This window comes from Phymastichus coffea, unplaced genomic scaffold (assembly GCF_024137745.1).
Source record: "Phymastichus coffea isolate CEN01 unplaced genomic scaffold, Cenicafe_Pcof_1.1 PCOF00081, whole genome shotgun sequence".
In the NCBI taxonomy this organism is placed as follows: domain Eukaryota; kingdom Metazoa; phylum Arthropoda; class Insecta; order Hymenoptera; family Eulophidae; genus Phymastichus; species Phymastichus coffea.
The window spans coordinates 1037027-1064966 of NW_026706892.1; the positions used below are offsets into that span (position 1 = coordinate 1037027).

The 27940-nt window shown below is 36.7% G+C and overlaps 7 protein-coding genes across 15 annotated transcripts in view; 6 read left to right on the forward strand and 1 right to left on the reverse strand.

Moving 5' to 3' along the window:
• The first annotated feature begins 179 nt into the window (after positions 1-179).
• On the forward strand, positions 180-2891 carry LOC131668601 (glucose-6-phosphate 1-dehydrogenase-like). 2 transcript variants are annotated; one of them, XM_058942912.1, is made up of 8 exons: positions 180-367; positions 715-827; positions 903-1267; positions 1330-1698; positions 1768-1997; positions 2058-2263; positions 2335-2495; positions 2563-2887. In XM_058942912.1, the coding sequence occupies exons 1-8, from the start codon at positions 328-330 to the stop codon at positions 2627-2629; spliced, it is 1551 nt and encodes a 516-aa protein (XP_058798895.1). In that variant the 5' UTR covers positions 180-327; the 3' UTR covers positions 2630-2887. The 2 variants fall into 2 exon arrangements, with proteins under 2 accessions (XP_058798895.1, XP_058798896.1); XM_058942913.1 differs by lacking the exon at positions 180-367 and having other exon boundaries at positions 374-827; positions 907-1267; positions 2563-2891.
• A 567-nt stretch (positions 2892-3458) lies between these two features.
• LOC131668604 (glucose-6-phosphate 1-dehydrogenase-like) lies at positions 3459-5518 on the forward strand (the record flags this gene model as incomplete). Its single annotated transcript, XM_058942919.1, has 7 exons — positions 3459-3575; positions 3643-4007; positions 4091-4459; positions 4534-4763; positions 4829-5034; positions 5107-5267; positions 5411-5518. Coding segments are annotated over 7 exons (1515 nt in total), but the record flags the coding sequence as incomplete, so codon positions are not given.
• On the forward strand, positions 5513-13026 carry LOC131668602 (glucose-6-phosphate 1-dehydrogenase-like). Of its 4 annotated transcripts, none has more exons than XM_058942915.1 (9): positions 5513-5526; positions 7966-8078; positions 8150-8514; positions 8622-8990; positions 9060-9289; positions 9362-9567; positions 9636-9796; positions 9907-10419; positions 10774-10911. In XM_058942915.1, exons 1-8 carry the CDS (start codon positions 5520-5522, stop codon positions 9971-9973), a joined length of 1518 nt encoding a protein of 505 aa, XP_058798898.1. In that variant the 5' UTR covers positions 5513-5519; the 3' UTR covers positions 9974-10419; positions 10774-10911. The 4 variants fall into 4 exon arrangements, with proteins under 4 accessions (XP_058798898.1, XP_058798897.1, XP_058798899.1 ...); XM_058942914.1 differs by lacking the exon at positions 5513-5526 and adding an exon at positions 7620-7698; XM_058942916.1 differs by lacking the exons at positions 5513-5526; positions 7966-8078; positions 8150-8514; ... (2 more) ...; positions 9362-9567; positions 9636-9796 and adding exons at positions 11042-11115; positions 11190-11554; positions 11613-11981; ... (2 more) ...; positions 12631-12791; positions 12870-13026 and having other exon boundaries at positions 9970-10419; positions 10774-10947.
• Positions 13027-14443: 1417 nt separating this feature from the next.
• Positions 14444-16763, forward strand: LOC131668598 (glucose-6-phosphate 1-dehydrogenase-like). Its single transcript, XM_058942911.1, has 8 exons — positions 14444-14501; positions 14582-14700; positions 14770-15134; positions 15194-15562; positions 15631-15863; positions 15931-16136; positions 16201-16361; positions 16499-16763. The coding sequence occupies exons 1-8, from the start codon at positions 14459-14461 to the stop codon at positions 16560-16562; spliced, it is 1560 nt and encodes a 519-aa protein (XP_058798894.1). The 5' UTR covers positions 14444-14458; the 3' UTR covers positions 16563-16763.
• An 844-nt stretch (positions 16764-17607) lies between these two features.
• Positions 17608-21074, forward strand: LOC131668623 (nucleoporin p58/p45). Of its 3 annotated transcripts, XR_009302301.1 has the most exons (9): positions 17608-17773; positions 17985-18583; positions 18648-18867; positions 18940-19313; positions 19377-19601; positions 19678-19752; positions 19851-19873; positions 20137-20182; positions 20746-20881. XR_009302301.1 is itself a non-coding variant. In XM_058942958.1 (8 exons), the coding sequence occupies exons 1-7, from the start codon at positions 17703-17705 to the stop codon at positions 20145-20147; spliced, it is 1575 nt and encodes a 524-aa protein (XP_058798941.1). In that variant the 5' UTR covers positions 17608-17702; the 3' UTR covers positions 20148-20182; positions 20746-20881. The 3 variants fall into 3 exon arrangements, 2 of the variants coding, with proteins under 2 accessions (XP_058798941.1, XP_058798940.1); XM_058942958.1 differs by lacking the exon at positions 19851-19873; XM_058942957.1 differs by lacking the exons at positions 19851-19873; positions 20137-20182 and having other exon boundaries at positions 20746-21074.
• A 95-nt stretch (positions 21075-21169) lies between these two features.
• Positions 21170-24594, reverse strand: LOC131668621 (protein FAM114A2). Of its 3 annotated transcripts, none has more exons than XM_058942955.1 (6): positions 24448-24594; positions 23879-24136; positions 22938-23789; positions 22210-22856; positions 21806-22123; positions 21170-21734 (listed from the first exon to the last, which is right to left on the reverse strand). In XM_058942955.1, exons 2-6 carry the CDS (start codon positions 24105-24107, stop codon positions 21660-21662), a joined length of 2121 nt encoding a protein of 706 aa, XP_058798938.1. In that variant the 5' UTR covers positions 24108-24136; positions 24448-24594; the 3' UTR covers positions 21170-21659. The 3 variants fall into 3 exon arrangements, with proteins under 3 accessions (XP_058798938.1, XP_058798939.1, XP_058798937.1); XM_058942956.1 differs by having other exon boundaries at positions 24227-24573; XM_058942954.1 differs by having other exon boundaries at positions 23879-24572.
• A 1156-nt stretch (positions 24595-25750) lies between these two features.
• The window catches only part of LOC131668620 (protein kibra), a 40174-nt gene continuing 37984 nt past the window's right edge, over positions 25751-27940 (forward strand). The window contains exons 1-2 of the mRNA XM_058942953.1: positions 25751-26211; positions 26874-27016. Of these exons, the coding sequence (XP_058798936.1) occupies positions 26889-27016 (128 nt within the window). The 5' untranslated portion in view covers positions 25751-26211; positions 26874-26888. The remainder of the gene's footprint in view (positions 26212-26873; positions 27017-27940) is intronic.

A 27940-nucleotide genomic window follows, 5' to 3' on the forward strand; every position in this document is an offset into this window, starting at 1 on the left:
TCTGACCTACATCGTATTATCACTGGGAAAAACGTTCGAAAAATAGTCAACACTGCACGAACTGTATCAACTATAAAGTTTTTCTAATTTCTCCGAACCGATAGTCATTATCGCACTTGTTTTTCCGAAAAAAACGCAACATGGTGCAAGTTATAATCATTCCATTACTATTTAGGCAGCGCGTACAATACGATAATAGAGAGCGGAGGAAACAAAGGGGCCGGGAGATGATCGCATGCATAGCGTAATTGTTAGTTGCGTATATAAGATCCGCGCTATCCAGCGTTATCCCCGTTCGCGCAGGCAAGCAGACGTCGTTCTGTCGTCATGAACGCGCTACTCCTCGTTCTCGTCTGTCTAGACGCTGGTGAGTACGATTCTCTCTCTGCGCAATGTTTGCCTAGCTTTGCTTAGTCGAAATAGCGATAATAAAACGCACGGCGGTGACGATAGAGCCTTGCTTCATTCGCATTGTTACACGGAATAAGACGCTCGATTGTTGTCCATAACTGCGATAAAAAGGGGAATGCTGTATTTTCGTTTTTTCAATCGCGCGAGCTGATGGTCGCAGTCTTAACGGCGCAAATTAATCGGGAGTTTGGTTCGACGACTGGCTAAGAGACAATCGAACGCGATCGTCGTAATCGTCGTCGGCACGGGGCAGGCGTGACACGATTCGGCCGAGAGTAACGAATGAACTATGTGGGCGATCAGCGGCACGACGAGGCCTCGCTTACGTTCCGCACGCAAGTCGATCGGCAGCGAAGCCAGCGAGTGCATCCAACGACGATTCGGCTCGCCACTCGTTCGTCCTCCTTGGGGCAACGGTAACTCGCTGAACTTTACTTTGCCGTGCGCGCTGAGACCGAAGAGATTGAAAGTAGACGCCGCTGTTCCGCCAGGGAGACTTATCGAAGCGCGAGATCTACCCGTCGCTCTGGTACCTGTATCGCGAGCAGCTGCTGCCGAAGAACACGAGGATCTTTGGTTACGCAAGGCGTCAGCGCACGATCGACTACCTGAGAGGGACCGTCGAGCCGTACGTCACCGTTAATCCCGGCGAGGAAGAGCTTTACGATCAGTTCTGGCAGCTGAATAGCTACGTCGCCGGCTCCGATGGCAGCGAAGAGGATTACCGGAACGTCGACAGAGCTGTCAGCCAGTTTGAGGATGGAGAAGAGGCCAATCGGATATTCTACTTGGCGCTGCCACCGGCTGTCTTCGTCAATTCCACTAGGAACATCAAGGCTGCTGCTATGGCTAAGAAGTGAGCGATTGGCGCTCGAGTAAGTTTGACCACTCGACTGCTTATCCTTGTTGCTTTCGCAGTGGCTGGACGAGGGTAGTGCTCGAAAAGCCTTTTGGACGAGACTCCGAGAGTTCGGATGAGTTGTCTCGGCACGTTAGTAGCCTGTTCACCGAAGACCAGCTCTATCGCATGGATCATTTCCTCGGATACGAAGTGGTCCAGAATATCCTAACTTTGAGATTCGGCAACCGGATTTTCACGCCTGCCTGGAACAATGAGAATATCGCTTCGATTGAGATGGACTTCAGAGAGAACTTTGGAGTCGAAGGTCGTGGTTCTTTCTTCGATGCAAATAACATTATACGCGATGTCATGCAGAATCATTTGCTTCAAATAATGTCGCTGATCGCCATGGAAAGACCAAAATCTAACAGCTCCGATGATATTAGGTATTTCTTTTTCTTTTGCATTTTCACGGTGTTTATTGTAGTGTTCAGTGTTATTTGATATGTCTCTAGAGATGCCAAAGTAGATCTGTTAAGATATACCAAAGCAATAGTGATGGATGACGTAGTTTTGGGCCAGTATGTAGCCAATACTGACTCGCAAGATCCTCGGGAAAGAATCGGCTACCGAGACGATCCAACCGTGCCTGACCACTCGAACACATCCACTTTTGCTCTCACAGTTTTGAGAGTTGAAAACGAACGTTGGAGAGGTGTACCTTTCATTATCAGAGCTGGAAAAAGTATGTATTTTAGCAGATGAAGAAATGCAAGTCAAGTACAGTGGCTCGTATAAATTCCAGGTTTGAACGTCAATCAGACAGACGTTATCGTTCAATTCAAGAATGTGCCCGATAATTTATTCGGAAGTCAACCCATAAGAAACAAATTGGTAATAAGGGTAAAAGGAAGCGAAGGTATACAGGTAAAGATAATGTCGAAAGTACCTGGTTACAAGAATGACATCGAAGAGATAGTAGCTGATTTCAATTATGAAGAAGACTACAAGGTTTGTTTAACACGTGAAGCTTTTCGATTTTCAAGTGATCAAATTGAAATTTTATATTTTAATGCTTTCAGAATAAACGAATACCTGAAGCTTACCAAAAGCTAATTCTGAATGTCTTCGAAGGCTCTCAATCGAATTTCGTGCGCTCCGATGAACTTAAAGAAGCGTGGAGGATTTTCACTCCGATTCTTTACGAAATCGAAAACAATACAACTCGACCCATCGAGTACAAGTGAGATATTTTGCTCGTACATTATCGTTCACTTTGGCCAAACTGTCCTTACATTGAAATGTTACAGATTCGGAACTACAGGCCCTAAAGAAGCTGACGAGATGGAGAGAAGAAATAATTTTTTGAGAAATTAATTACAAATGCTACCTACGAGTTTCCAATTTAATTAGCATCAGTGAAGAAATTGTGATTTTGCTGTTGATCAAATGAATTAACTCATGAAAAAATGTCAAGTCTCGTAAAAACTGCAACAATAAAATTCTAAATTGCATTTATTATGAACGTAATTCAATTAATAATGTATATAAGATGTAAATAAATTTACTCAATACTTATACACCAAATTAGTTTTTAAGTAAAATATAATCTTTGAGTAAACCAAAGTGTTTAATCAATCAACAATATTATATTAGATCAAATGCACATTGAACTAAAAATATTTTTTATTCACCTTGTTACGTGAAACTAAAGATGACCCTAAATTTTCCTCGAGGGGTCATATAAACACACAGTCGGTCGTAATATGCATCCTTGTTTGCTATTACAACTGCTTTAGTTGGGTACTTCAATGTGCCATGATATAAAATTTGATGAATGATCTTTAATGATGGAACTCTTTATTCCTAATCGAATCAAAAGCAGTAAATGGAAAAGGTGCGTGAAAGCGAATGATGAAAAAGGAAAATATCAGTTGTAATGTTGTATTGTTAACGATAAGAACATTATGCACAACCAAAATCAACAATTAATTTCATATATAAGAGTTGTGCACATGCAGTAATATCCACCTGTAGTGAATACAAAGTTTTTTACTTTGAACGAACGTTGCAATGTTAAAACTGCTAGTACTTTTCGTGTGCATAGGGACAGGTAAATTGCATTGTCTAATTCATCCAGCTTGTATGAGAAAATCTTTTATACATATTGTTAGACTGTTTCAAAATTTGTCATACGAGATAAATACGAGATTTAAAAAAACATCACCAACTTATTTCAATTTTATCAGTCACGAAGCGGACTCTAGCCAACGTTGTAAAACCAAGCTTGACCCGTACCTCTTTCATCCTCCTTGGTGCATCAGTAAGTAAATTTTACACATCATTTAATCAAAGGAGTTTCCATAGTAATTCGATAAATGAAAATACAGGGAGACTTGGCTAATCATGAAATCTATCCATCGTTATGGTATCTCTATCGCGACAATCGGTTACCGAATAACACGAAGATCTTTGGTTACGCAAGAAGAAAGCGCACGATCAATGATCTACGCAAAAGTGTCGAACCGTACGTCACTGTTAATCCACGCGAGAAGAAACTTTACGATGAATTTTGGTCTTTAAATGCGTACATTAGTGGTAGTGGCACTGAAGACGCAGACTATGAAACGATTAGGAAAGCCATCGATGAATTTGAAGATGGTGCCGAAGGTAATCGATTATTCTATCTTGCAATACCACCAACGGTCTTTATGAATGCTACTTCGCAGATCAAGCGAGTTGCCATGGCTAAAACGTAGGTCCAATTGCATGTATGCGTTCGTTGATGCAAAAAAAAAATACCAAACGGTCAATGTAGCGTCGCTAATGTTTTCACAGTGGATGGACCAGAATAGTAGTGGAAAAACCATTCGGTCACGATTCTGAAAGCGCAAATAAACTGAATCAACACCTGCGAAAGTTGTTTACCGAAGATCAAATCTATCGCAACGACCATTTTCTAAATTACGAAATGGTACAAAATATATTCAGCTTGAGATTTGCTAACAGACTGCTGGCGCCAGCTTGGAACAAAGAAAACATCGCAGCTGTTGCGATTGATCTGAAAGAGAATGTGAACATAGAAGGTCACGGTGCTTCTTTCGATAAGACCAACTTCATTCGTGACGTTATGCAAAATCACTTGCTCCAGATGATGTCGTTGATAGCCATGGAACGGCCGAAATCAAAGAATCCTGACGACGTCAGGTACGTTCAAGCGATTTTATCAAATACAACTGACTCACCTTTCGTTCACGTTACCTTATTATTTTTGATAACAGAGATGCAAAAGTACAATTTCTAAAATCTGTAAGGAAGATAGTCATAGATGACGTGGTATTGGGCCAGTACGTGGCTAATCCTGACTCGAAAGATCCACGCGCACGAGTCGGCTATCGAGACGAATCGAGTGTACCTGATGACTCCATCACGGCGAGTTTCGCTCTTACTGTTTTGAGAGTCGATAGTAAACGTTGGAGGAATGTCCCATTTATTTTAAGAGCTGGAAAAGGTATATCGATCGTAATTTATGCACGTAACAATCATAAATACTAAGACAATGCACGGAAATTTCAGCTATGAATCTCAATCAGACTCAAATAATCATTCAATTCAAAGACGTTGAGGCTGGTATGTTCGATAATCAACCAAAAAGGAATGAATTGATTCTGACGGTTAAGGGGATTGAGGGTTTGCAGGCTAAGATGACTTCTAAAGTTCCGGGTTATTCCAGCGAGCTTGAAGAAATAAATCTTGATTTTAAGTACGCAGAGGAACATAAGGTAGATTCATACTCGAGAATTTCGAAAATAGCATGACTTTATATATTGTTTTATTCTTTATTATTTCTAAAGGGCTTTAGAATACCTTTGGCATTCGAAAAATCAATCTTTTACGTCTTCCAAGGCGCTCAATCGAAGTTTGTACGATTCGAGGAAATCAAGGAAGCATGGAGAATTTTCACTCCCGTACTTCGTGAGATTGAAGGCAAAAAAATTCGACCACTCGCATATAAGTAAGTCAGCATCGAATTCAAAATTTCTTCTTCTGTTGTTACCCATGAAATTTTATGATACTTTTTTATAACATAACTATAAAAATAATGATGTATTTTTATATGCAAATAAACAGTCTATTGAACTATTGAAATATTTTCAGGTTCGGATCTACAGGACCAATTGAAGCTGAAGAGATGGAGAAGAGAAATAATTTTTTAAGAGATTGAATAATTTTTTTTTCAATATATTATCTACACTTCCTTTATTATATGATAGGTATATTTGTTTGTAATTTGAATTGATATTTTTAGGTTTACGTGACAAAACCAATTTCTGCAAATCGATAAGTCAATAAAGAAACAATATTTTTTCTTATCAATGAAATAGCAGCAGAAATTTGGAATTCACTCATATTGAACAAACATATAACTGTATTTCCTCAAAACTTTTCCGAAAGAAGACGACATAATACTTATCTCGGCAAAGAGATGAGAGTATGCAATAAAACTTTTTTTGAAGCACACGCGAGTCAATAACAAAAAGCGTTGTAATTAAATTTAATTTCAAGTGTAATTATCTGGCTGGAATACTTCGGTTTGGTTGAGAATTTGATTTATCCGCATTAATGTATTATATATATAAAAAAAGTGTATATATAGTCTCTAAGAGAAAATTTGGCCATAAACATTATAAATAGCGGTTGTATTCAGGAAAAAAACTATAGCTGTAATTTAACCTTCTTTTGCATGTTACGTCAGCCTTTCAATTATAGAGACTCGAACGGGCGTTAAATAGTGAAAGACGTTATGCAGGCCAATAAACTTGCCAGGGTTGTCTTTATGGAAATTACGGTTAACGGTCTATTTCCCACCCGCATCTTACACCTGCATTACCTATACATATTTACATTATGTTTTCTTTGACAAAAGGCGACCATGGATTCAGGAAATGCGCATTATAGAAGTATTCTAACAGGCTTTTGAGTAAAACCGAGTCGCAGTTACTTACTTTTAATATTTTTTTTTCGTTTTGGGTCTGTGATAAAATAAATTATCTTGGTAGTTAAAAACCAGGCGTTCATTATAATATAATTTTATTACACTAATTCCTATTTAATTTTCTGCCAATGAAAAAGTGACCCAAATATTCGTGCGAAGCCACTATAGTAAAGTGAACAATCTAGAAATTCATGATATTTCTCTGTTAACTTTTATTGACGTTTAAACAAAAAATTAATTATTACTATAGGTTTAAACAAAAAATAATTATTACTATAGACTAGATTTTCCTTGAGTGAAGACAACAAAGTAAGAATGTAAGTTTGCAGGAAATGATTTGGTTTTTGTTGACGCGACATAAAATTTCAAGAATCAATCAACACATTTATCACAAAAAAATCAGTTGTACTGTCTTAATTTGGATTTTGATTGAACGTTTATAGACAACAAATTAATACTCAATTTGGCTGTTAAATATATTTATAATCGTTTCAGTTTTAACGAATACAAATAGATTTGGCTTATTTTGAAGAGAACTGAAAAATGTCAGTGTAAAAAATGCCTAATTTCAATGGTTATGTCTCATAAGAATAATTAAAAAATGAGCATTGTCAACTTTTAATTCAGTTAATAAGTTCAAAGAAGTTGTACCCGCGATCAATAGGATTGGTAATTATGTTTTACTTTTTTTCCAGTGAAACAATACACATGATTAATTTTTTTAAAGTACATACATCTGATTATGCAATTAATCAATTTGAAGGAAAACGTTCACTCAGAGCTAATTTGTGGTTTATCTTCTAAACAAACCAAGTCGTATATAACAATTATAAAAAAAATTACTTGTTTCGAGTCTTTATTTAACCTTAAGCGAGGGTGCTATATAAGTACGTTAACTCGCACAAAAAATGAAAGAAATGTTTCACCTCGTTCGATTTTTTGTCAAGTTTATATCAAAGGTCAATGTCGTGAAACTAATTACCTTTAACAAATAGTTCCAATTAGTTCAATGTCATCGATGAGAAAATAAAATATTTAAAAATAGCCAATACAAGCTTATATTAACTAATCTTATCAATAAGATAACATCATGTATTAAAATTCGTTTAGAGGAGTGTAAACATCGTTAAGTAGCTCATCGGTAGCTTTTACAGCCAAACTTATTTTGATAGTAAGACTATTCATTTCTAATAAAAGACAATGAACATTCAGAAAAAGTTGTAAAAATTAACGACAAAAAGGAAAAACCTATAATCAATTATCATTGTATTATCAGCTGAAGATAACAACAACAGTGTTATCAAGATCAACAATCGAATAATATATAAATGCTGTTCGTGCCGTAAGCTGCACCCGCGGTTGTGCATGCTCCAACGCTTTTATTTCCTCATTCCGAGAGCAACTGACGCGATGTTTATACAACTGACACTACTCGGCTTCTTGGCTGGAGGTAACGTGCTTTACCATTCGTTTCTTATGAGATCGCTGTGTGCTTCAGGAAGATTGTTTTCTTGCGATTGCGAGCTTCGTATTTCACGGGATTGTTGAATAAACGAAGAATATTATTCTTTGCGAGTATTAGTGCGATTAAAGTGCAAACGTAACGTCAATTACAAACGATCGGAAACAAGAACTCGCGCGTTTTGCGATAGTTTGCAATAAGGATATAAAACAATCCCAAATATTTCCGGACGTTCTAATATTTTTATTTTATTAGCTGTGCAACCAAGTTTGTCGTACGTTGTAAAACGAACGTTGCGCCAGGATGTCAGCCAGCCGGACAATGATTTAAACTCTAGCAGTCACTCCTTTATCCTCCTCGGTGCAACCGTAAGCAAAATTTATCTATTATAAAGACATTTAAAGAGTTGTCCACTATCGCTCAATCGCTTGCAATACAGGGTGACTTGTCGAAGCGCGAGATATACCCAACATTATGGTACCTCTACCGTGACAATCTATTACCAAAGAAGACGAGGATCTTCGGTTACGCGCGGAGAAATCGGACGATCAATGAAATACGCAAAGATGTCGAGCCATACGTTAAAGTCAAGAGCAATGAAAAACAACTTTACGATAAATTCTGGTCTCTGAATGTGTACATTCGTAGCGAGGGTAGCGAGGATAAGGATTATGAGAAAATTAACAAAATTGTCAACGAGTATGAAGACGGTGGTAAAGGAAATAGGCTGTTTTATTTAGCGCTACCGCCAGCTGTTTTTCCAAGTGCAACTACGCAGATCAAGCGTGTTGCTATGGCCAAAAAGTGAGTTCCGTGAACGTGCATTTTTCTGAAAATTTCGAAGAAAGTTTTGTCGAAACTATCGAATGATAATTTGCAATCGGCTAGTACATTTACATTGCTATTTTTAGCGGTTGGACCAGAATAGTATTAGAGAAGCCATTTGGCCGTGATACTAAAAGCGCAGAAGAACTATTACGGCACCTTCAACAATTATTCACTGAAGATCAGATCTACCGTATGGATCATTTCCTAAATTACGAGATGGTGCAAAACATATACAGCTTGAGGTTCGGCAATCGGCTTTTCACTCCTGCTTGGAATAATGAAAACATCGCAGCCATTGAGATCGATTTGAAAGAAAATCTGGGTGTCGAAGGTCGTGGCTCTTTCTTCGATCCGAACAGTATTATTCGCGACGTCATGCAGAATCATTTACTTCAAATCATGACTTTGATCGCTATGGAACAACCGAAATCTAACAACAATAATGACATCAGGTGCGTCCTCGCAATTTTTATAAATCACAATAGTTGTCACTGGCGTTACACTGTTATTTTTAATTACAGAGACGCCAAGGTGGAAGTACTAAAAGCTACGAGAGAAATAGCGATGGATGACGTAGTTTTGGGTCAGTATGTAGCCAATCCTGACTCGAAGGATCCAAGAGAAAGAATTGGCTACCGAGACGATCCAACCGTACCTAACAATTCCAACACGTCGACTTTCGCTCTCACTGTTTTGAAAGTCGACAACAAACGTTGGAGGGGTGTGCCTTTCATTATTAGAGCTGGGAAAGGTAAAGATTACGCAACATTTATTGCCACAGGATTTATCGAATGGTTAACGACATAACTGTCCATCTTTTTAGGTTTGAACATCAATCAAACTGAAGTTGTAATTCAATTTAAGGACGTTGAAACTGGACTATTTGGCAGTCAACCAAAAAGAAATGAACTAATTCTGATAGCTAAGGGAACCGAAGGTTTACAAGCTAAATTAACTTCCAAAGTTCCTGGTTACACTAACGACATTGAAGAAATCACACTTGATTTCAAGTACGAAGAAGCACATAAGGTACGAGCAAGATATATTATCGCAGAATTGTAATTTAGAAAGCATTTTATATCGTGTTGTTTTCAAAGGGTTTTAGAATACCTGAAGCGTACGAAAAAGCAATTCTTGACATTTTTAAAGGCTCTCAGCTACACTTTGTTCGTAACGACGAAGTCAAGGAAGCTTGGAGAATTTTCACTCCTATACTTCATGAGATTGAAAGCAAAAACCTTCAGCCGATCGAATACAAGTAAGTCGTTAATTTTTATGATTTAGAATTTGTTTTTGTCCGTTACTTACGAAGGTTATGAAGAAGAAAAAGCTTTGATTTAATACAATATTGCACTGTTTTATTTATAGATTTGGATCGACAGGGCCAACTGAAGCTGATAAAATGGAAAAAAAATACAATTTCTTAAGAGAATAAATCATTTTCTATTCACAATGTATGAGCGATACAATCGTGTTCAAAAAGTCTGCGAATGTCTGTGATCAATAAATTAATGGTCGAATTTTTAACTATAAACTTTACTGATTCTGAAATTTCGCTAACCGCTCTACTTTCCAATAAAAAACAGATCGTATTTAATATTATCTTTTCACGCGAGTAGCGTTTAACATTATAAAAGCGAAAATTCGTTAACAACACGTGCGACAATACTAATTGCAGTGAGTCTACATCTCGCTCCACATTTCTTTCTTCTGTATTGGAATAGTCACAAAAGAATAATTATCTCATGAACATTGACATCCTTTGTTCGATGAACAACTCGTTAGAACTCTATTTCACGATCTAACAAGCGTTTTATGTATTCGTCTAATGCGACACATTGCTTTACTCAAACACGGTCAATCGACAACCAATCGATAATCGTAAGTCTTTAATTACATAATAAATTTATAACAACAAGATTAAATAGATAAATAATTAAAATAATAAATAAATAATTAAATAGTTTTCTCGTGAATCTTGAAACTGAATGATAATTCATTAATTCGCATTCCGCAATGCATGAATTATGGATCTATATAAAAATTACACATTCCTACAAACTGTAACACATAATAAAAATTATAATAAAGGTAATCGCCTTTGAAATTTTCATTTGTTTTTTAATCTGCGAAATGTTAATTTTTATTCTTATCAATGATAAATGCTGAATCGATTCCTTCGCTATCGCCAACAGAACTGTAAATCAAGCAAATATATTGATTATAAATTTTCAGTATTTTACGTGCTAACGCCATTGCTCAACATTTCATAAACGCTCGCTTCTAGAAATTTTCTTGCCGGGCAGTAGTGATTCTCACTGCGTATTGCACAGCAACTGACTGATTCTACTCGGGAACCAACAAGCACGATGCTCAAAATTATTCTCCTCTTTCTTTATTCGATCTCGAGTAAGTATTATAATTTTCGTATCAACAAATATATTTTCTCCGTAAATCATAGGTATTCGTTGAAAGAAACTAATGGTAATATATAAATATCAAGTTTCACTTCACGAAGGCCATGCTTTAGTGAAAGACAGTCGTCCACATAACTCCTTCATTCTCCTTGGTGCTTCGGTGAGTTTCTACTCGATTCTAAACACTAAACGTACATCAACAATGAACCATGGACAAAGTCATAAACTTACTAGGGAGACCTTTCTAAACGTAAAATCTATCCGGCACTGTGGACTCTCTATCGCGACAACTTGCTTCTACCCAACACGAGGTTCTTCGGTTTTGCAAGAACGCCACGCTCCGTCGACTATATACGTAACAATTGCGAGCCTTACGTTACGCTACGACCTGGCGAAGAGCAACTGTACGATGAATTTTGGAAATTCAACTACTTTGTCAATGGGACTGACGGTGGCGAGCAAGATTACGCGGTCATTGATCAATTTGTTGAGAAGTTTGAAGATGGTCAAGAGGGTAATAGGATTTTTTACATGGCTATACCTCCCGATATTTTTCCCAATGCCAGTAGGTTTATCAAGAAGAATGCGATGTCTAAGAGGTAATATCACTTACATTTTCCTTTAGATTATTTCATTTGTTATTGAATAATTTTTTAGAGGGTACACTCGAGTAGTGATAGAAAAGCCATTCGGCCGTGACTCCGAAAGTGGAAAAGAACTTGCCGATATCGTTGAGCAACTTTACACGGAAGACCAAGTTTATCGACTGGATAGTTTCTTAGGCTATGATATAGTGAAAAATCTTGTCTTGCTACGCTTTGGTAATAGAATTTTTATGCCTGGTTGGAATAAAGAAAACGTTGCATCCGTCAAAATTGACTTTGCTGAAGACATTGGAGTAGAGGGTCGTGGAAACTTTTTCGACAGGAATGGTGTGATTCGAGATGTCGTGCAAAACCATTTGCTTCAGTTGCTGTCGGTGATTGCCATGGATGAACCTGCCTCATTACATCCCGATGAAATAAAGTATAAAGTTAATGGAAAATATGGATATTTAAAAAAAATCTAATTTGTTGATGTTTTCCAGAAACGCCAAAGTAGAGCTATTAAAAAGTATCAAAGAAATCGTTATGGACGACGTTGTAATTGGCCAGTATATTGCTAATCCTGACTCTAAGGATTCAAAACAGAAAATTGGTTATAGAGACGATCCAACTGTACCTAATGACTCTATCACCGCCACTTTTTCACTAACTATTCTTAAAATCGAGAATGAGAGATGGAAGGGTGTGCCTTTTATCATCAGATCTGGAAAAGGTATCTTATCATTATATATGTATATATAGTGATTTCGTGTTATGATCACTAATAAAAAAAATATACAGGTTTGAACGCGAATCGCAACCAAGCAATCATTCAGTTTAAGAACGCTTCCAAGAATTTGTTTGGTAATCAATTGAAGAGGAACGAATTAGTTATCAAACTAACAGATCCACATGCTCTTGAAACTAAAATTGCATCGAAAGTTCCTGGTTACTCGAACGACGTTGAAAATATTTCTATCGACGTAAATTTCAGCAAACTGCATCCGGTTGTTTTTATATTCTTCGTGTATCTACAATTAACTGGCCGATATTGCACAGCAAGATTTTTATAGACGGATTATTTTTCGTAGGGAATTCAAATACCAAAACCGTATGAGACGTTAATTCGTGACGTCTTTAAAGGCTCTCAATCGAATTTTGCACGCGCCGATGAGCTTCTTGAAGCTTGGAGAATCTTCACTCCTATACTTCATGAAATTGAAGAAAAGAAAATTCGACCAATAGAGTACAAGTAAGGATTTGTTATTGTATGCCTTTAATCACACGAGGAGTACATACGTATTATTCACGTAATGATATATACTTTTAGATTTGGATCGGATGGACCTTTGCAAGCCGACGAGATGGAAAAGAAAAATAATTTTTTGCACTAAATGCATGTGAAGTAGAATTAATTCATTTTCAACGGGATACATTATATTTTGTCGTAATTTTCCTCGAAAAATTCATGATATAATAAATTACCTTACTTTAATAACAACTACATTGGAAAATCTAATTATTTGTCCTTCTTCGCGATGAAATTTGCTACGCTTGAATGAATAAAACTATTCACATTTGAGTTACACGAATCACAAGAAAGCAATAGAATTTGAATTTTTGTGGTCGTTGTTCTCATCTCCCATAGTTTTATCTCAGTTGACGCTGTGCTTGATCGATGTGAGCAAATGAGGAAAGAAAACACTTTTTTACGTTTCGTGATGTGATCAGAACAAATGCACGTATTCTACGACTATATGAATTTGTTCTGACCAAAGCAATTTGGGCCAGCTATTTTTCTGAGGAAATTAACAAATCTGTTTACGAACCATAAAAATAAGATTTTTTCTTTCCTTATTTGCCTACACCGTTCAAGCACAGCGTCAGCTAAGTAGAATTTTAATACCCACCTGCCATAGTTTCTCAGTAAAATATTATTGACTATGCGTATTCATCGAGTCTGAAGCAATAATACTTGTAATAAGTTTGAAATTAAACTTCTAGTCGTATGTTCATGAAAATAACTTCCATGCTTTCTCAATATCTCCTAAAGTCAGAAACATGATGAATGTGCCTGAAAAGTAGATCATTGCGAGTCTATGCATAGCGTTGATGCATGAAGGTAGTTCAGTTCCTTTCAAAACTCATATACTCATAAACTCATTAAACTGCTAGTGTAATATCTTATTTGCATAAGTATCGAAAGCAATATCGAACTGAGACAGATGTATGTGTACATACATCAGGCACTTACTTGACCGCGAATAACACGTATTCTGTAGTTAAGATTTTTTATCCCATGATTCCATTAATACCGTGTGGCCCATCCACATACATATTAAAATCGATACGGTTAAAGCAAATAATTCTTCTTTAAATGAAATACTTTGTGCGTGTGCTGGTAAAAATTATTTTTCATACATTCCATTCGTGTTTTAAAGACATTTAATTCGACAAACGAAAGCTGAATAATACTGTAGTTGAGTTTGATGAGAACAAGGAAAGCGAAGCTAATCACTTAATGTATATTAAATCAGTCTTGATAGATTTTATGGACTATTGATTCAATATTGCCGATTATCCCGTAGTTGTATAAGTATGTAATGAGTATAACATCTGACTTAATTTATTTTTTACTTTTGATCACATATTATTGAGAAAGCCACTGTATGTAGAAGTGGAAAATTAATAGGTTTCAAAAAATTAACACTTGAAATGTCCTTATCAAAAAATTGAGTATAAATATATAGGAGTGTCACTCAGTGGCAGGCAGTTAGATTTGAATTGCCAACCTACACGTACAAAGCTCGCGTAATTAACATTATATTATTTGAGAAACTTAATGCTTGACAAAGTTAGCAAAGGTTGCAGAAGTTACTAGATTATTGAATATTACTTTTTGATTTTCTAAAAGGCACAATGTTGTTAAAAAGTGCTGTACTCCTCTTCTCATTTATAACAGGTAATAAAAATGCGATTATTGACATATATTTGAAAGATAAATTGTTATGAAACTAAATCATTTAACCTTCTGTGCTATAGTTTGCATCAAGGGGAATCACGCTTACGCTGTACCCAAAGCCGAGAACGTTATCAAAGTAAATTCTTCGGCTCATATTGAAAGTTCAACTCGTTATTCTTTCATTCTTCTTGGCGCTACGGTAAGTTCAGTGAAAGACATGAGCATTGGCGATTTATTGACAACCTAGCGTAAAGCAAAAATATTCCAGGGCGATCTTTCGAAACGTAAAATTTATCCAGCATTGTGGAGCCTTTACCAGAACAACCTGTTGCCAAATAACCTGAGGATCTTCGGCTACGGAAGGAAGCAGATGAAAGTCGAACTTCTGAGAAAAAATGTCGAACCCTATGTTACGGTAAACTCTACCGAAAAGAAACTTTACGACAAGTTTTGGCAGTTGACCAGCTACGTTCGTGGCACTGATGGTGGATTATCAGACTATCAAGTACTTAACAATGCTGTTGAAGCTTACGAAAAGGGCCTGAAGAGCAATAGAATATTCTATTTGGCTTTACCACCCTCTGTGTTTGCATCTGCTACTTCCAATATCAAGGCAGCAGCTATGGCTAAACAGTAAATTTTCCAACGATAAAGAGATTTCGCGTATTTCACATTATTAACGTTTATTTCAGTGGATTGACTCGTGTAGTCATAGAAAAACCATTTGGCTACGACTTTGAAAGCTCTCAAAAATTATCAGAACACCTGGCAAGTGTCTTGACCGAAGATCAGATCTACAGAATTGATCATTATCTTGGTTATGAAATGGTGCAAAATCTCTTTGCACTACGTTTTGGGAATAGGATGTTTGAGCCCATCTTGAACAAGGAAAACGTTGCCGCAGTCAAGGTCAATTTTGCAGAAGAAATCGGCGTCCAAGGGAGTGGTAGCTACTTCGATTCCGTTGGTATTATTCGAGATGTCATGCAGAACCATTTGCTTCAAGTGATGTCAATCGTCGCTATGGAGAAACCCAATTCCAATCGTGCCGATGACATAAGGTACAAACACTGAAACTTGTTTACGAATTACTTTTTTCCTTCGTATTCTTTTTAACATTAATGTCCAGAGATGCCAAGGTTAAGCTGTTGACTGATACGCAAGCGATAAATGATGCAAATGATGTTGTGCTTGGGCAATATGTTGTCAACCCCGCTTCAAACGATTTTGAAGCGAAAGTGGGTTATAGAGGTGAACGAACAGTACCAGACGATTCGGTAACTCCAACTTTCGCTGAAACTGTTCTTCGCGTTAAAAATCAACGATGGGAGGGTGTGCCATTCATCATTAGAGCTGGGAAAGGTAATAGTACAATACTGTTCAATCAAAATAATAACTGTGACTATTTATCAATGAACACCTATTGTAGCATTGAATCAGAATCAGACGCAAATCATAATACAATTAAAGAATGCCAACAATGCTTTATTTGAGACGCAACCTAAGCGAAATGAACTGGTCATCAATTTGAAAAATCCTCAGTCGTTACAAGTTAAACTTACGTCGAAAATAACTGGTTATTCTAATAATCTTGAAGACATCACTGTTGATTATAATTACGACAAGGGAAACCGAGTAGGTGACATTTCTTTCTAATATCAAATTACATTTTGATTAATTATAAATTTTTTATTGGCAGAGTGCGGTGGCACCCAAACCTTATGAGCGTTTGCTTCTCGACGTTTTCAAAGGCTGTCAAGTAAATTTCGTACGCACCGATGAGCTTCGCGAGGCGTGGAGAATATTCACACCCATTTTTAATGAAATCGATACGAAACAAATACCACTGGTTGAATATAAGTAAGTTAATTCTTGAATATTTTCATTTCAAGAATATTTCTTACGCTGGGAAGAAAAATTGGCGGAAAAGCGTAAAACTCAACTAAATTAATATATTTCCATCTGAAAATCACTCTAATACGAATATTATTTTGTAGGTATGGATCGGCCGGCCCAGCGGAAGCTGATGAATTGGAACAGAAGAATAATTTTTTAAGATAGATACTCCATATAGTTCTTTTATAAATTCTCACTCATAATCTACGTTCACATCTTGTTGTCTATAAAGTAGAATATTTATTAGCTCAAATAAACTTCATCAATATATACCTATTCCGTAAGTTATTGTGAAATTAGAAAAGGGCAGAAACGACCATGCATATCATTATATTTCATGTAGCATTGAATAAATATAATCGACCTTTTCAACATTCCAAATTATGTTTTTTATATTTATTTAATACAATATTTAATAATATAATATAATTAATACAATAAATTTAATATAATATAATATAATTGACTTTTTAAAATCTTAAGCAGACACAGCTGAAACTAAGATTAAACACGAATACGTATAAATTTCCAAAGAAATAGCTTTGCCAACTACGTGCTTAGATAACACTTGATTATACTCATTACACTATACTCAAACAGACGTCATGTGATTAGAGTAGCGAAATTTAAAGTATTTCAAAACGATCATTACAGTTAAATGATTTCTTAAAATATTTGTGTCATAGATAAAGTTCCTTGAACAATACAGTCATAAATTTCATTACACTCATATTACCCTATTGACAATTACGTAATAAAATATCAGCATCGCAACATCAATAACCCGCTCAAATATTTACTCCTCAAAAGGTACACCATATTATCTAGCAACTGGCAGTAGCGTTGCGCCGATTTAAATAATCGTGGTATCAACAAGAAAAGCGCACGCGTCATTTTATATGTTTAAAGCGGGGATACTTGATTTGAATTAGAATCAATTAGATGAAGCAACCAATCATCATCGTAATATAATTCACTTAAAAATTATATCTGAGGTAGTGAACAAATTTGTTGAGCTCTGAGTGATTGATATGCCTTTTTTAGCAAGTAGTTACTCAATTTAAATAGTCGAGATGAAAGTACTATATATATATATATATATATATATATATATATATATATATATATACACGAATAGTTTTATGCGCGGGAATTTGCCTGCTGCTTCACGCGCTTGCGCCTTAGCAGACTTCAAATCCTCAATGTGCCATTTGAAACGCGGTATGTGTATTGTTGATTCTGCAGATGAAAACTCATTTGCTTGATGATTTTTAAGTGATTTTTTCGATACTGAGCAACGTTACGATGTCGAAGTTTACCTTTGGGGCCACCACCACAACTGCACCAACAACTGGTTTCACCTTCAACACGCAATCGTGAGCATCAGAACAATTATAACCTATAAATTAGTTAATTTTAATTTTTGAATTTCGTAGAGAAGTTTTTGTTATTTTCGAAGAGAAACGGACTATTGACCGTTTTATTATGCTTATTCCAAATTACGGTTTATAGTTTCGTATGGTACACTATTTTGTTGGGTACAAAAGAAATTTGATATGGCAATTTTTAGTAGAACTTATTTAACAGACAAGCAGGCAGGAGTTTCGGTACAAGCACAACTTTTGGTGCTACAACAACAGCAACACCAGCACCAGCAATGCAACCAGCAGCTCAAACTTCAATGTCAACAATAAACTTCAGTTTTGGTAGTAATCCAACACCAGCAACTCAGCCAACTGGATCAATGCTGGGAACTGCTGCTGCAGCAACGACAGCATCTACTCTCTTTTCAACAACAACACCAGCACAGCCAACCCAGTTAGGTCAACCAACTCAACCTGCACAGTCAACTGGTTTGACATTTGGCACACCAACAGCTAAGCCTACGGGTTTGACCTTTGGAACCCCAACAACTGGAACAGCTGCAACATCTGCAATAGGCCTAACTACTGGTAGTCTAACAACTGGTGGTTTGACAACTGGAGGACTGAGCTTTGGTACATCTGCTGCTACAACAACTACTGGTTTATCATTTGGTACACCTACATCAAGTACTACTACTGGTGGTTTGAATTTTGGAGCTGCACCTGCTACAGGAGGTCTGTCGTTCGGAACAACAACTAGTTCTGCTGCTTCAGCTGGTACTGGTTTAAGTTTTGGTGCCACTACTACAACCACAACTGCCCGTAAGTATACAATTTATATTCTTCACACAACTTTTACTGTAATTAAGTATTGCTTTTTTTATAGCATCTATGTTTGGTTCATCAACTAGTGGAATTTTTGGAGCAAAACCTACTGCAACTACAGCACTTACAACAACTACTTTATCAACAACTAACAATCGCGGCCTTGGAGGTCTGGATGTTTCAATAAGTAACAAGGGTCTAGCACAAGGTAACACAAGCCCAACTGCTGCCAAAGAAAATTTGTTACCAAATGAATTAATGCAGACTATCGAAGGATTTAAGTGAGTCAATACTAATATCATATCATTGTAAGTTATTAAATCAACTGCATAAAGTTTATTTTATAATTACAGAGAATTTGTAAAAATACAAAAAGTCTTAAGCTCTGATATAGCACGAGGCTCTGCAAGGCCTCTGAACAGATGTGCTGAAGATACAGCTTCTCTTATGGAAATGCTCACAACTCTGGCTGGTTCTGTTCAGAGAGATCGTTTCTTAGCAGACAAATTAAAGTTGGACACGGCGAAGGCACTACAAAACGCCGAAATTGCTCAAAGAACGCACGACACTCCTGCGGGTTTACAATATGAAAATAATGCACCACTCCTGTTTTTTATAGAGTTGGCAGAACAGTTCGAAAATGACCTGATGTTATTCAAATCGCAAATCGAAACGACGGAAAAGCATATTCAAACGATGATGTCGCCGAAAACTTTAACTCCACAAGGTAAATTATCCAAATGTCTAAACTAACAACGTATAAAATGTACATTGTTTATTATACTTTCAGAATTGACTATGGCAATGAGCAAATTACACGAATCTCTTGTAGCAGTGGCAGGCAGACTTCAAGGAATACACGCTAAAGTCCAACAACAAAAAGAACAATACCTTAATTTTAGGAAGTACGTTTTAAAAGATAATCAAAATGTTTTTGAAGAGAATAAGCTCAATACAAAGACGAGTAGGAGTAGTATAGGGAGAATAACTAGTGGTCCAACGCCATTCGGCCCCGGTACTTATTCATTTAAATTGACAAAGATATTTTATCACTTTTAATAAAACATTAATGGCATATTTTTATAATTTAGGAAACAGAAGCTTTATGTCTTCTACAGCTTTAAATTCATCACAAACGCCTAACTTAGGAACTCCAAATCCTTTAGGTAAGGAATCAAGTTGTAATTTAATGAGTATTTGATAAAAATACGTTAGTAATGTTCTACAGCCAGACCATTTTTTACATACAAATTTGAAAATTCAGGTCTAGCAAGGATATAGAATAAGGTAGAACCTGAACAAAAGTATCTGCCTCACATTAATTTACCTGTGTTTTAGTATTAATCTAAATCAATTTGCACCTGAATTCTTATCAGTTAAAATATCAATGTTGCCTTTTATGCTTATAATGTTGATCAAGTGCAATACTATTTTCAATATAATTTGCCTTTCTATATTTTAAATAATATTGTTCTAAAGCTACTTTTTTCATACTAAAAGTCATCCGTTAACCAAATTTAACTACTACCAATTTTCTCTTACATTTTCAGGAAAAAATTAAAACAAAAATAGCAGTAATCTAATTTTTTAATTGAGGTATTGAAATTTTATTTTGTTTGTTTAGAATTAGTTTGTTTTGTCACCTTCAGTAATGATATACAGCTCATCCATTTCAATAATTACTAATAAAATTATACGCACATTAATTATTTATCGCAATTTTTCACTGCTTCATTCTCATGCTTTCAATAGTTCGATAGGAAATGCTTTAACATTCTTCGAAACTATATTCACGGTGAAATAAATAAAATCATTTTTTAAACAATCTTTACTAATCAAGAAAGTACACGGGTACTACATTATTTCAAAATTAATGGATTCTGTCTTAGATACACAAGCAACTACATACATAGACATCTGTATTGTTAATAATTTGTCTCATATATCCGATAAATTATATTTGTTGTATTACATATAATTCACCCTATATGCACATAGTCAAATATAAATCGTATGATCCTTTTGTGTTATACAATAGTTTAATGTTGGGACGAATAAATCTAATCGCTTCAAATGTTGCTCTTCCTTGGTTACCGTAAAATAAACAACTATAAATTTCAAAAAATTCAAAGTGAAATTTGATATTTTTGTGTTCACAGGTTGGGGAAATGTTACAGGAACGACCCCGTCGTCAAATCTCTCGATGAGTACACCAATGAAGCCCCCAACGGCCGGTTTAAATTTCAATCCCCCAGCTAATCTTACATCACCACTGTCCTCGACGGATGCAAGCTCAAATTTTCAATTGCAAAAGCCACCTGCCAATAAAAGAGGAAAACACTAACGTGCGCTGTAAAATACTGGTATAATAGTTGATTTTTGTAATTATTTTAATTAGAACCTTTTTCTTCTGTATATTATGTGATGAAATTGATAAATAACTAATTTTCTGTAAAAAGAGTTTCTTAACACGTTGATCGTTAACCTTTCATCCTATGGGTTTCCATCAATTTATAGTCGCTATTCATTCTTTAATTTTTTTATAAATAAGCTATTAGTAAATATAAAATAATTACGGATCTATTGTTTATATTTTACATTTTATTATAGTTTTTTAAGTAAATTATAACTAGATAAAGTCAAATTTAATAATTTGAAAGTCCAATTAATTTAGTTTTTATGTTTAGTTTTTTTAATTAACAATAGTTTAATTTATCTACACATTCAAATTGATTTCACTAGTAACAGCTAATTTTGTATTACTGTTTTAATACTATACGTGATATATTATCAATTTGAACAACTCTCAACGCTTTCGATATTTAAATTTAACATGCTGATTCATTTTTTGGAAGGATATATAAATTTGTAATGTGTTATTGAAAAATTGCTTGGATTTGAAATATAAATTAATAATATTTTACCGGAATCGATTTATAATATCATTACGTGCAGTGTATATAAATCTATTTTCAATTCAATAAGATATATTCAAACTTTTATAGATACTCTCGTTATAAACTTGTAATAAAAATGTTAAGGCTTCGATAATGGTATTACATTAAAACACTCCTTATACTGCGCCAACTTGCAAAATTGGAATTAATAGTCTAAATGCTTCCTGGACGTATGAACTAGCGTTCGTTGCCTGCAAAAAAATAAAAATTTCAGTGACCATGATTAAAAAATATTTTTTAACTATATATTTTTTTAAATCACCTCTAAAGTAATTGTTGTAATGTTCGATTTAATTTCAGCCTTTTCATTATCATCTTTAAATTCGTTCAATCGATCGCAATAAAGACTTGCAATGGACCCAATTTGAGAAGATAAAGTCTTTGTGAGTTGAACCAAAGAATCAGCCTCGTTAACAGTACTTCGATGTGGTTTTATTAATAGCAATTCTGCAGTTTTGTGGAATCTTTCAACGCAATAGGCTGTAAACTGTGCTAAAGCTGCTATGGCCTTCTGGAAAAGTTCTTTGTGAGAGTCCTTTGAATCTGGCGGTGGAATTCGCGAGATCATGTCATTCCAAATCTGAAAACAAATTATTTAAGTTATGAAATTATTTTTCTCTTTTATCGTTTCAATTAACATACTTATATTTAATTGGGTGAACTTACATCAATAAGTTTATTATACTTAATAGAGACACCTAAATCTTTACAAGCTTTATCTAACTTTTGTTCAAAGTCTTTTTCTTTCTGGTTGTCGTCATCTTCCTCCTCCTCATCTCCTAAGTCACACAATTCTTTAACTTCATCTAAAGTTTCTTGCAATTCTTGCAACTCCACTCCATCCAGATTAACTAATCGTTGTTGAATCTTTATGTTACATTGTTTAGAGAGCATTTCTAGTGCTTCTAAATGGACCAAACCTTGATAATCGTCAAAAAGGCTCTCAAAATGAACCTTTCTTGCCAACTGTTTTTCTTCTATAGATTTTTCTTCTACCTCAGCTTTTTCTTTTGCTTCTCGTAGAATTTGTGACAGTATGGGCTTGTCACCTTCATTCAAGAAAAACGCCCGTTTCTTTTTCAAACCTGGATCACCCTCTTGCAATACTTCCATAGTCTTTTTACCTATAACTTCCAAAGTATCTAATCCTCCAGCAATGACCTTTGAGCTTGTAGTTTCAACTAATTTAGTTATTGATGATACACTTGACATAAAATTTCCAAATCCAAAAGATGGCAGATATTGAATGGGACTTTCTTGTGCGTTCTTTTTTTCTTCATTAATTTCTTCTGTTAAATTGCTGGAATCCTTTTCTAAAATAAAATAAAAGATTTTAAATAAAGTAAAAATGAAATTAAGTGATTCACTAAGAAAAATTATAATTGTTCTCATACCTTCTGATTTAGATTTTTCTTCTGTTGGAGTTTCTTCTTTAATAAACACTTCAGGTTCTGGAATACCCATGGTTTCTTCCAATATTGATAAACCTTGCGAAACATGACTAGTCAATGTTGAAACTCCTGCACTCGCTGTATTAAGTAGTGAACTCATGCCCCAACTGCCCCATGAGCTCCAGCTATCGTTTATGTCTGTTTGCTCGTTATTAGCTGAAGATAACTTATCTAACACTGGATGATATTTGTCATCAGATAGATCATCTGGAAGTTTCACAGCATCACCCATACTTTCCCATCCATGTGGTTTGAAAATGTCTTTAAATTTTAAGTTAGATAATAACTCTTCTGGCATCGTTTCAAGATCTTTGTTGTTTGTTTTTGAATATTTTTTTTGAGATTCATTTTTTTCAGTAGCCTTTTTCAATTCCTCTTGTAGATTCTGTTCACCTGGCTCTTCACAACATTCTTGTGTTAGCTGAGCTGGTTTGCCTTCTGAACCTCCTTTATTCTTAACCTCATTGAATGTTGTTTCTTTCACATCTGGGAGCTTGTCAATTTTTGTTGCTCCTAACTTTTTAGTACCTAGTGATTCTTTTGGTTTTTTTTGTCTGTCTGGCCTTGAACGCCGATTAATAGCACTCTTTGATTTTTCATTATTAGACACTTGTTTTATTGAAGACATTCCACTTTGTAATATTTCACTTGATTTTTTGGAATTATCCTGACCTTCCAATGAAATTTCACTGTCAGCGTTTACACTATTCTCTTTTTTAGGTTGAACACTATTTGAATCTTTTTCAGCAGTCTCATTATTATCAGTAGCTTTTTTAACTTCTGTTGAACTTTTATCTATTTAATAGAAAAAATTATCTCAATTTAATCTTTCTGTTCTAGTCTAATAAAAAGAAAAGAACATATAATACAACAATATTTCTTACCAGATGTTTTGTGCTGTTCCAAAGCTGATTTGTTAGACTGATTAGAATTCTTTGATTCCCCTTTACTAGATTTTTTCATTGGAGTGTGATATTGTACTGGTATGTAATCTATATCATCATCACTGTCTGAGCCAATAGAATTGTACTTTTTACTTCTATTGATACGTTTAGTCCGAGCATTCAATTCCTCATCAGCACTTTCAAAATCATCACTTTCAGATGTTGCCATGACAGTGTTGATGATTATAAATGACAAATCTACAATAGAGATAATAAGTAGCAACACTTCTTGCTTGAGTCTCACAATTTTGTTTGTCACCCTCAAACATAAGTAAAATTTATAATTACATGTTTGAGTGACAATGTTTATTTATTCTGTCTATTGTTTTTCATTGGCAACCATAAATGTATTTCTCAACGTTGGCTAAAGGACATTAACTTGTATGACCTAACGAACGATTTACTACGTAATTCGCAAAAAAGACACCGTCAATTAATATGTGATACCTCGATAATCAGACAGCGAGCAATAAAAAATTAGTGAGAGAGCGGGTTAGATGAATGACTACCTTCGAGAATCCATCGAAAGGTGTTTATGACATTTTTCAGAACAAATCAAGCACAGCTGCAATTCTTTTATCATCCCACAAGCACGGTATAGTCATGAATAACACGTAGACGATGATGCTCAACTTCACCGCGGCGCGCGCATACTCTCCACGAACACACACACACACACACACACGCACACACACACATATATCGCATCAAGTGAACCATGTATGTGGTATGTAAGTGCACATTTTGCTGGAACGCGCATTCGAACGTCCGATTTCACGTGTGCAAGCGAATTTTTTGCTGGTCGCGCCACAGTCGCGGATGTTAGATAAACAAAAGATCCTTGAATAACTTTTCGATGAATAATCCTCACAATATGTACGTTTAAGTTTTGCTCCGAAATTTTACTTTCAAGTATTTATAAATCATTGCAAGTGATAAAAAAAACAACACTTGCATCGAGAATAACTTCGCTCGTAAATGTGAATAATTAATTTATTTTGCGATTAATTTGCAAAAGAATGAAAAGTGGAAACGGTAAACTCATAATATGTGCGAATCTATTAATTATAACGTCGATATGTGCAATTGAATGAGAAAAATTCTTGGAATACTCGTCTAATAAATTTTCATAAGATCGAGATTGAAAACCTATTGCATACAAGTTCTGTTATTAATTAAATGACATTTATTTGAATATCATTTAGTTAAATACATTGATTATCAGTAATTGAATAGTAGCTATCAGAAATACGAACAGCTGATTTTACAGGTAGTACAATCAAACGCGCATCCAATTATTTTGCAAAACGAATATTGATATATAATTTTTCCTATGAAATTATTATTTGCTTATTTACAATTTTTGTATTATTTTTAACGCGAATTTCCCATAAAGTTACGTAAAACTACATAAATATTTCTCTTATCCTTGATTGTTCTCTCTTGCATCCTAAATAAAAGTTTATTTCGTGATAGAGCAATCATCTTCAATTCCATATCGAACTCAATTAGCAATGAGCGTGTAGAAGAGCCTTACCGCTCGTCTCTCTCTCTTTCTCTCTCTCTTTCTCTTTCTCCGTAAAGAACCAAATCGAGGAGTACTCGAGAAAACTGGTACAAGGTGTACACTGCGGCCGCAGCACTCGTACAGCTCTCGCGTGCAGCAGTTGCGCGATCGGTGGCGCCGTATAATCGCCTAACGCAAAGAATTTCAACTAAACCATCGTGTTTCCCCCCTCGGCTCGACGACTTCGCGATGTGTACACTCGTTCTCTCTGTCTGGCGGTCAGAGACACGGCGAGTAGCGCGCGAGTGGCACACGCAGCTGCTGCAGACACACACAAGAAGAGAGAGAGAAAGAGCGAGAGCGGCTGCTATAGGTAGCAGCCTGTCTGCCCGCTCGAGAAGGAAAAGAAGAAAAAAAAAAGAAACGACGAGTCGTGCGCGAGCTTTAACCAATCGTTTTCATTTGCGAGTAATCATTCATACGCCGCGAGGAGTATACAGTGCGCGAGAAAAAAAAAGCTCATCGATCGGATGGTGAGTGGTGAAGTGCAATAAGTTGGTGTGTTGTTTTTAATAAAAAAGTAAATCAAGAAGAGAAATAAAATAAAAGTGCGGCGGAGAGTATAGTGATTCGCTCGCACAGTCGATCGATCGTCATCAACATCATCGTGTGTCAACAACATCATCATCATGCTAGCATTGGAATTCCGCTGGAGAGGAATCTGAAAAGGCGGGGACTCTGACGTCACTCCGCTCATGATAATGAGGTATTCATGATGGTGGACGCGCTCTCTCTCGCGCTCGCAGCTTATATGCGAGGCAAGCAGCAACAGCAGCAGTAACTGCAGCAGCCGTGTGTGTGCTTTATGTATAGCTCGGTTGTCCGGCTTTTTCGCGCAGCGTTCGCGTTTGTAACGCCGAGCGCGGCACGCAGCGCGCGTGGAAATCGTATGCTATTTCTAGCCTCTTTTGCCGTTTCTCTCTCTTTCTCTCTATCACTCGCTCACCGACTATACCTTAGTGTATAAACCCGCGGGTCCTCTCGCGTCTCAGTGTGCGCGTGTCTGTTTTGTCATTTGATTTTTAGAAAGCCTCTTCAAGCGGTGAATCTTGTCGCCTCGCGCTAGCTTGCGGGTTTTCTTTAGCTTTCTAAAAAAACCTTCAATCGGAATTCCGATATCGCATGCTGAATTGAGCGTGGGCGCTCGCTCGCGGAAATGGAGTAAAGTTTAAAGAGAAAAATCTAAAAAACTAAAACATCGGGAGGCGGCAGAGAGAGAGAGAGAGAGAGAGACCGCGGCTGTAACTTTGGCTTGATAAAACTGCTGCTGATGCTGCAGCGTTGCATACTGCAAAGGAGAGGGAGGATCGCGCGCCGGTTACGAAAGAAAGCAAAAAAACGAGTGATTGTTTTTGGATATGGATTTAGAGCGCAGTGAAAATAATGCCAAGGAGACGGAATGGGGAGATACCGCTTCCGGAAGGGTGGGACGTCGCTCACGACTACGATGGCAAGATGTACTTCATCGATCACAACACTAGGAAGACCACCTGGATCGATCCACGTGATAGGTCAGTTTGTTATCATTCACTTATACACTTTTCTCACGATTGCCGACGCTTGATCGCAGAACCAACAGTTGTCCGTGCGCGATCGTTTCGGTCGGAGCATCGCGAAAAAAAAACGAGCAGAGAAAGAATCAAGTACATCGCTTGGAAACCGGCCTCTCTCGCTCGCGCCTGCATGTACGTGTGTGTATGTGTGCGTGTGTATATATATACACACATCGGAGAGGCCGCGTGGTTTCAGTGCCTGCTACATGCGAGAGAGTAACGTGCACGTCCTCGCGCGCGGAGAGTTCGCATTTACTACTTTTTCCGGCGCGTATAGCAGCCAGCGCGCGAGCGAAATGCAGTGACGGGCCTCGCTCGCTTTAAGGCCCCTCGCCTCCAAAGCTCCTCTCGCGAGATTCGCTGTTTTCTTCGTCGGCGGTGTCGTTTCGAGGTCGCGAGGCACGCATCGCGAGCGACATCACTCCGAAGATCATTCGCCGACGATGCTCTCAGCGCAATCTCGCACGCGACGCAACGCGTCTCCATGGAATCCCATTTGACGCGCTGCAGCAGCCGTCGCCGCTCGCCGCCGCTCGCCACCGCTCGCCGCCTCTTTGATCTGCGCGCATTCTAAATTTATTTATTTACACGTTTCTTCTCGCGCGCGCTTGTGCATGAAAGCGCGTGTGCGGAGAGCAGAGCGAGAGCAAAGAGCGGCGGCGAGCATATAGGCGATGTGGAGTATATGCGGTAGACAGACGGCTGTGTACTCCGCGCGGCAGCGGCGGCCGTTCGCGCGATATACTTGCCGCGCCCGCATTCCGATGCGCCAGGGCCGCGTCAAGGCCTGCCGCGAGCCCCTCTTTGCACTTCAACGCGAGCGCATGGGAATTCCGAGTAACATGACCAGAGATAGAGAGAGTGAGGGAGAGATAAGAGTGC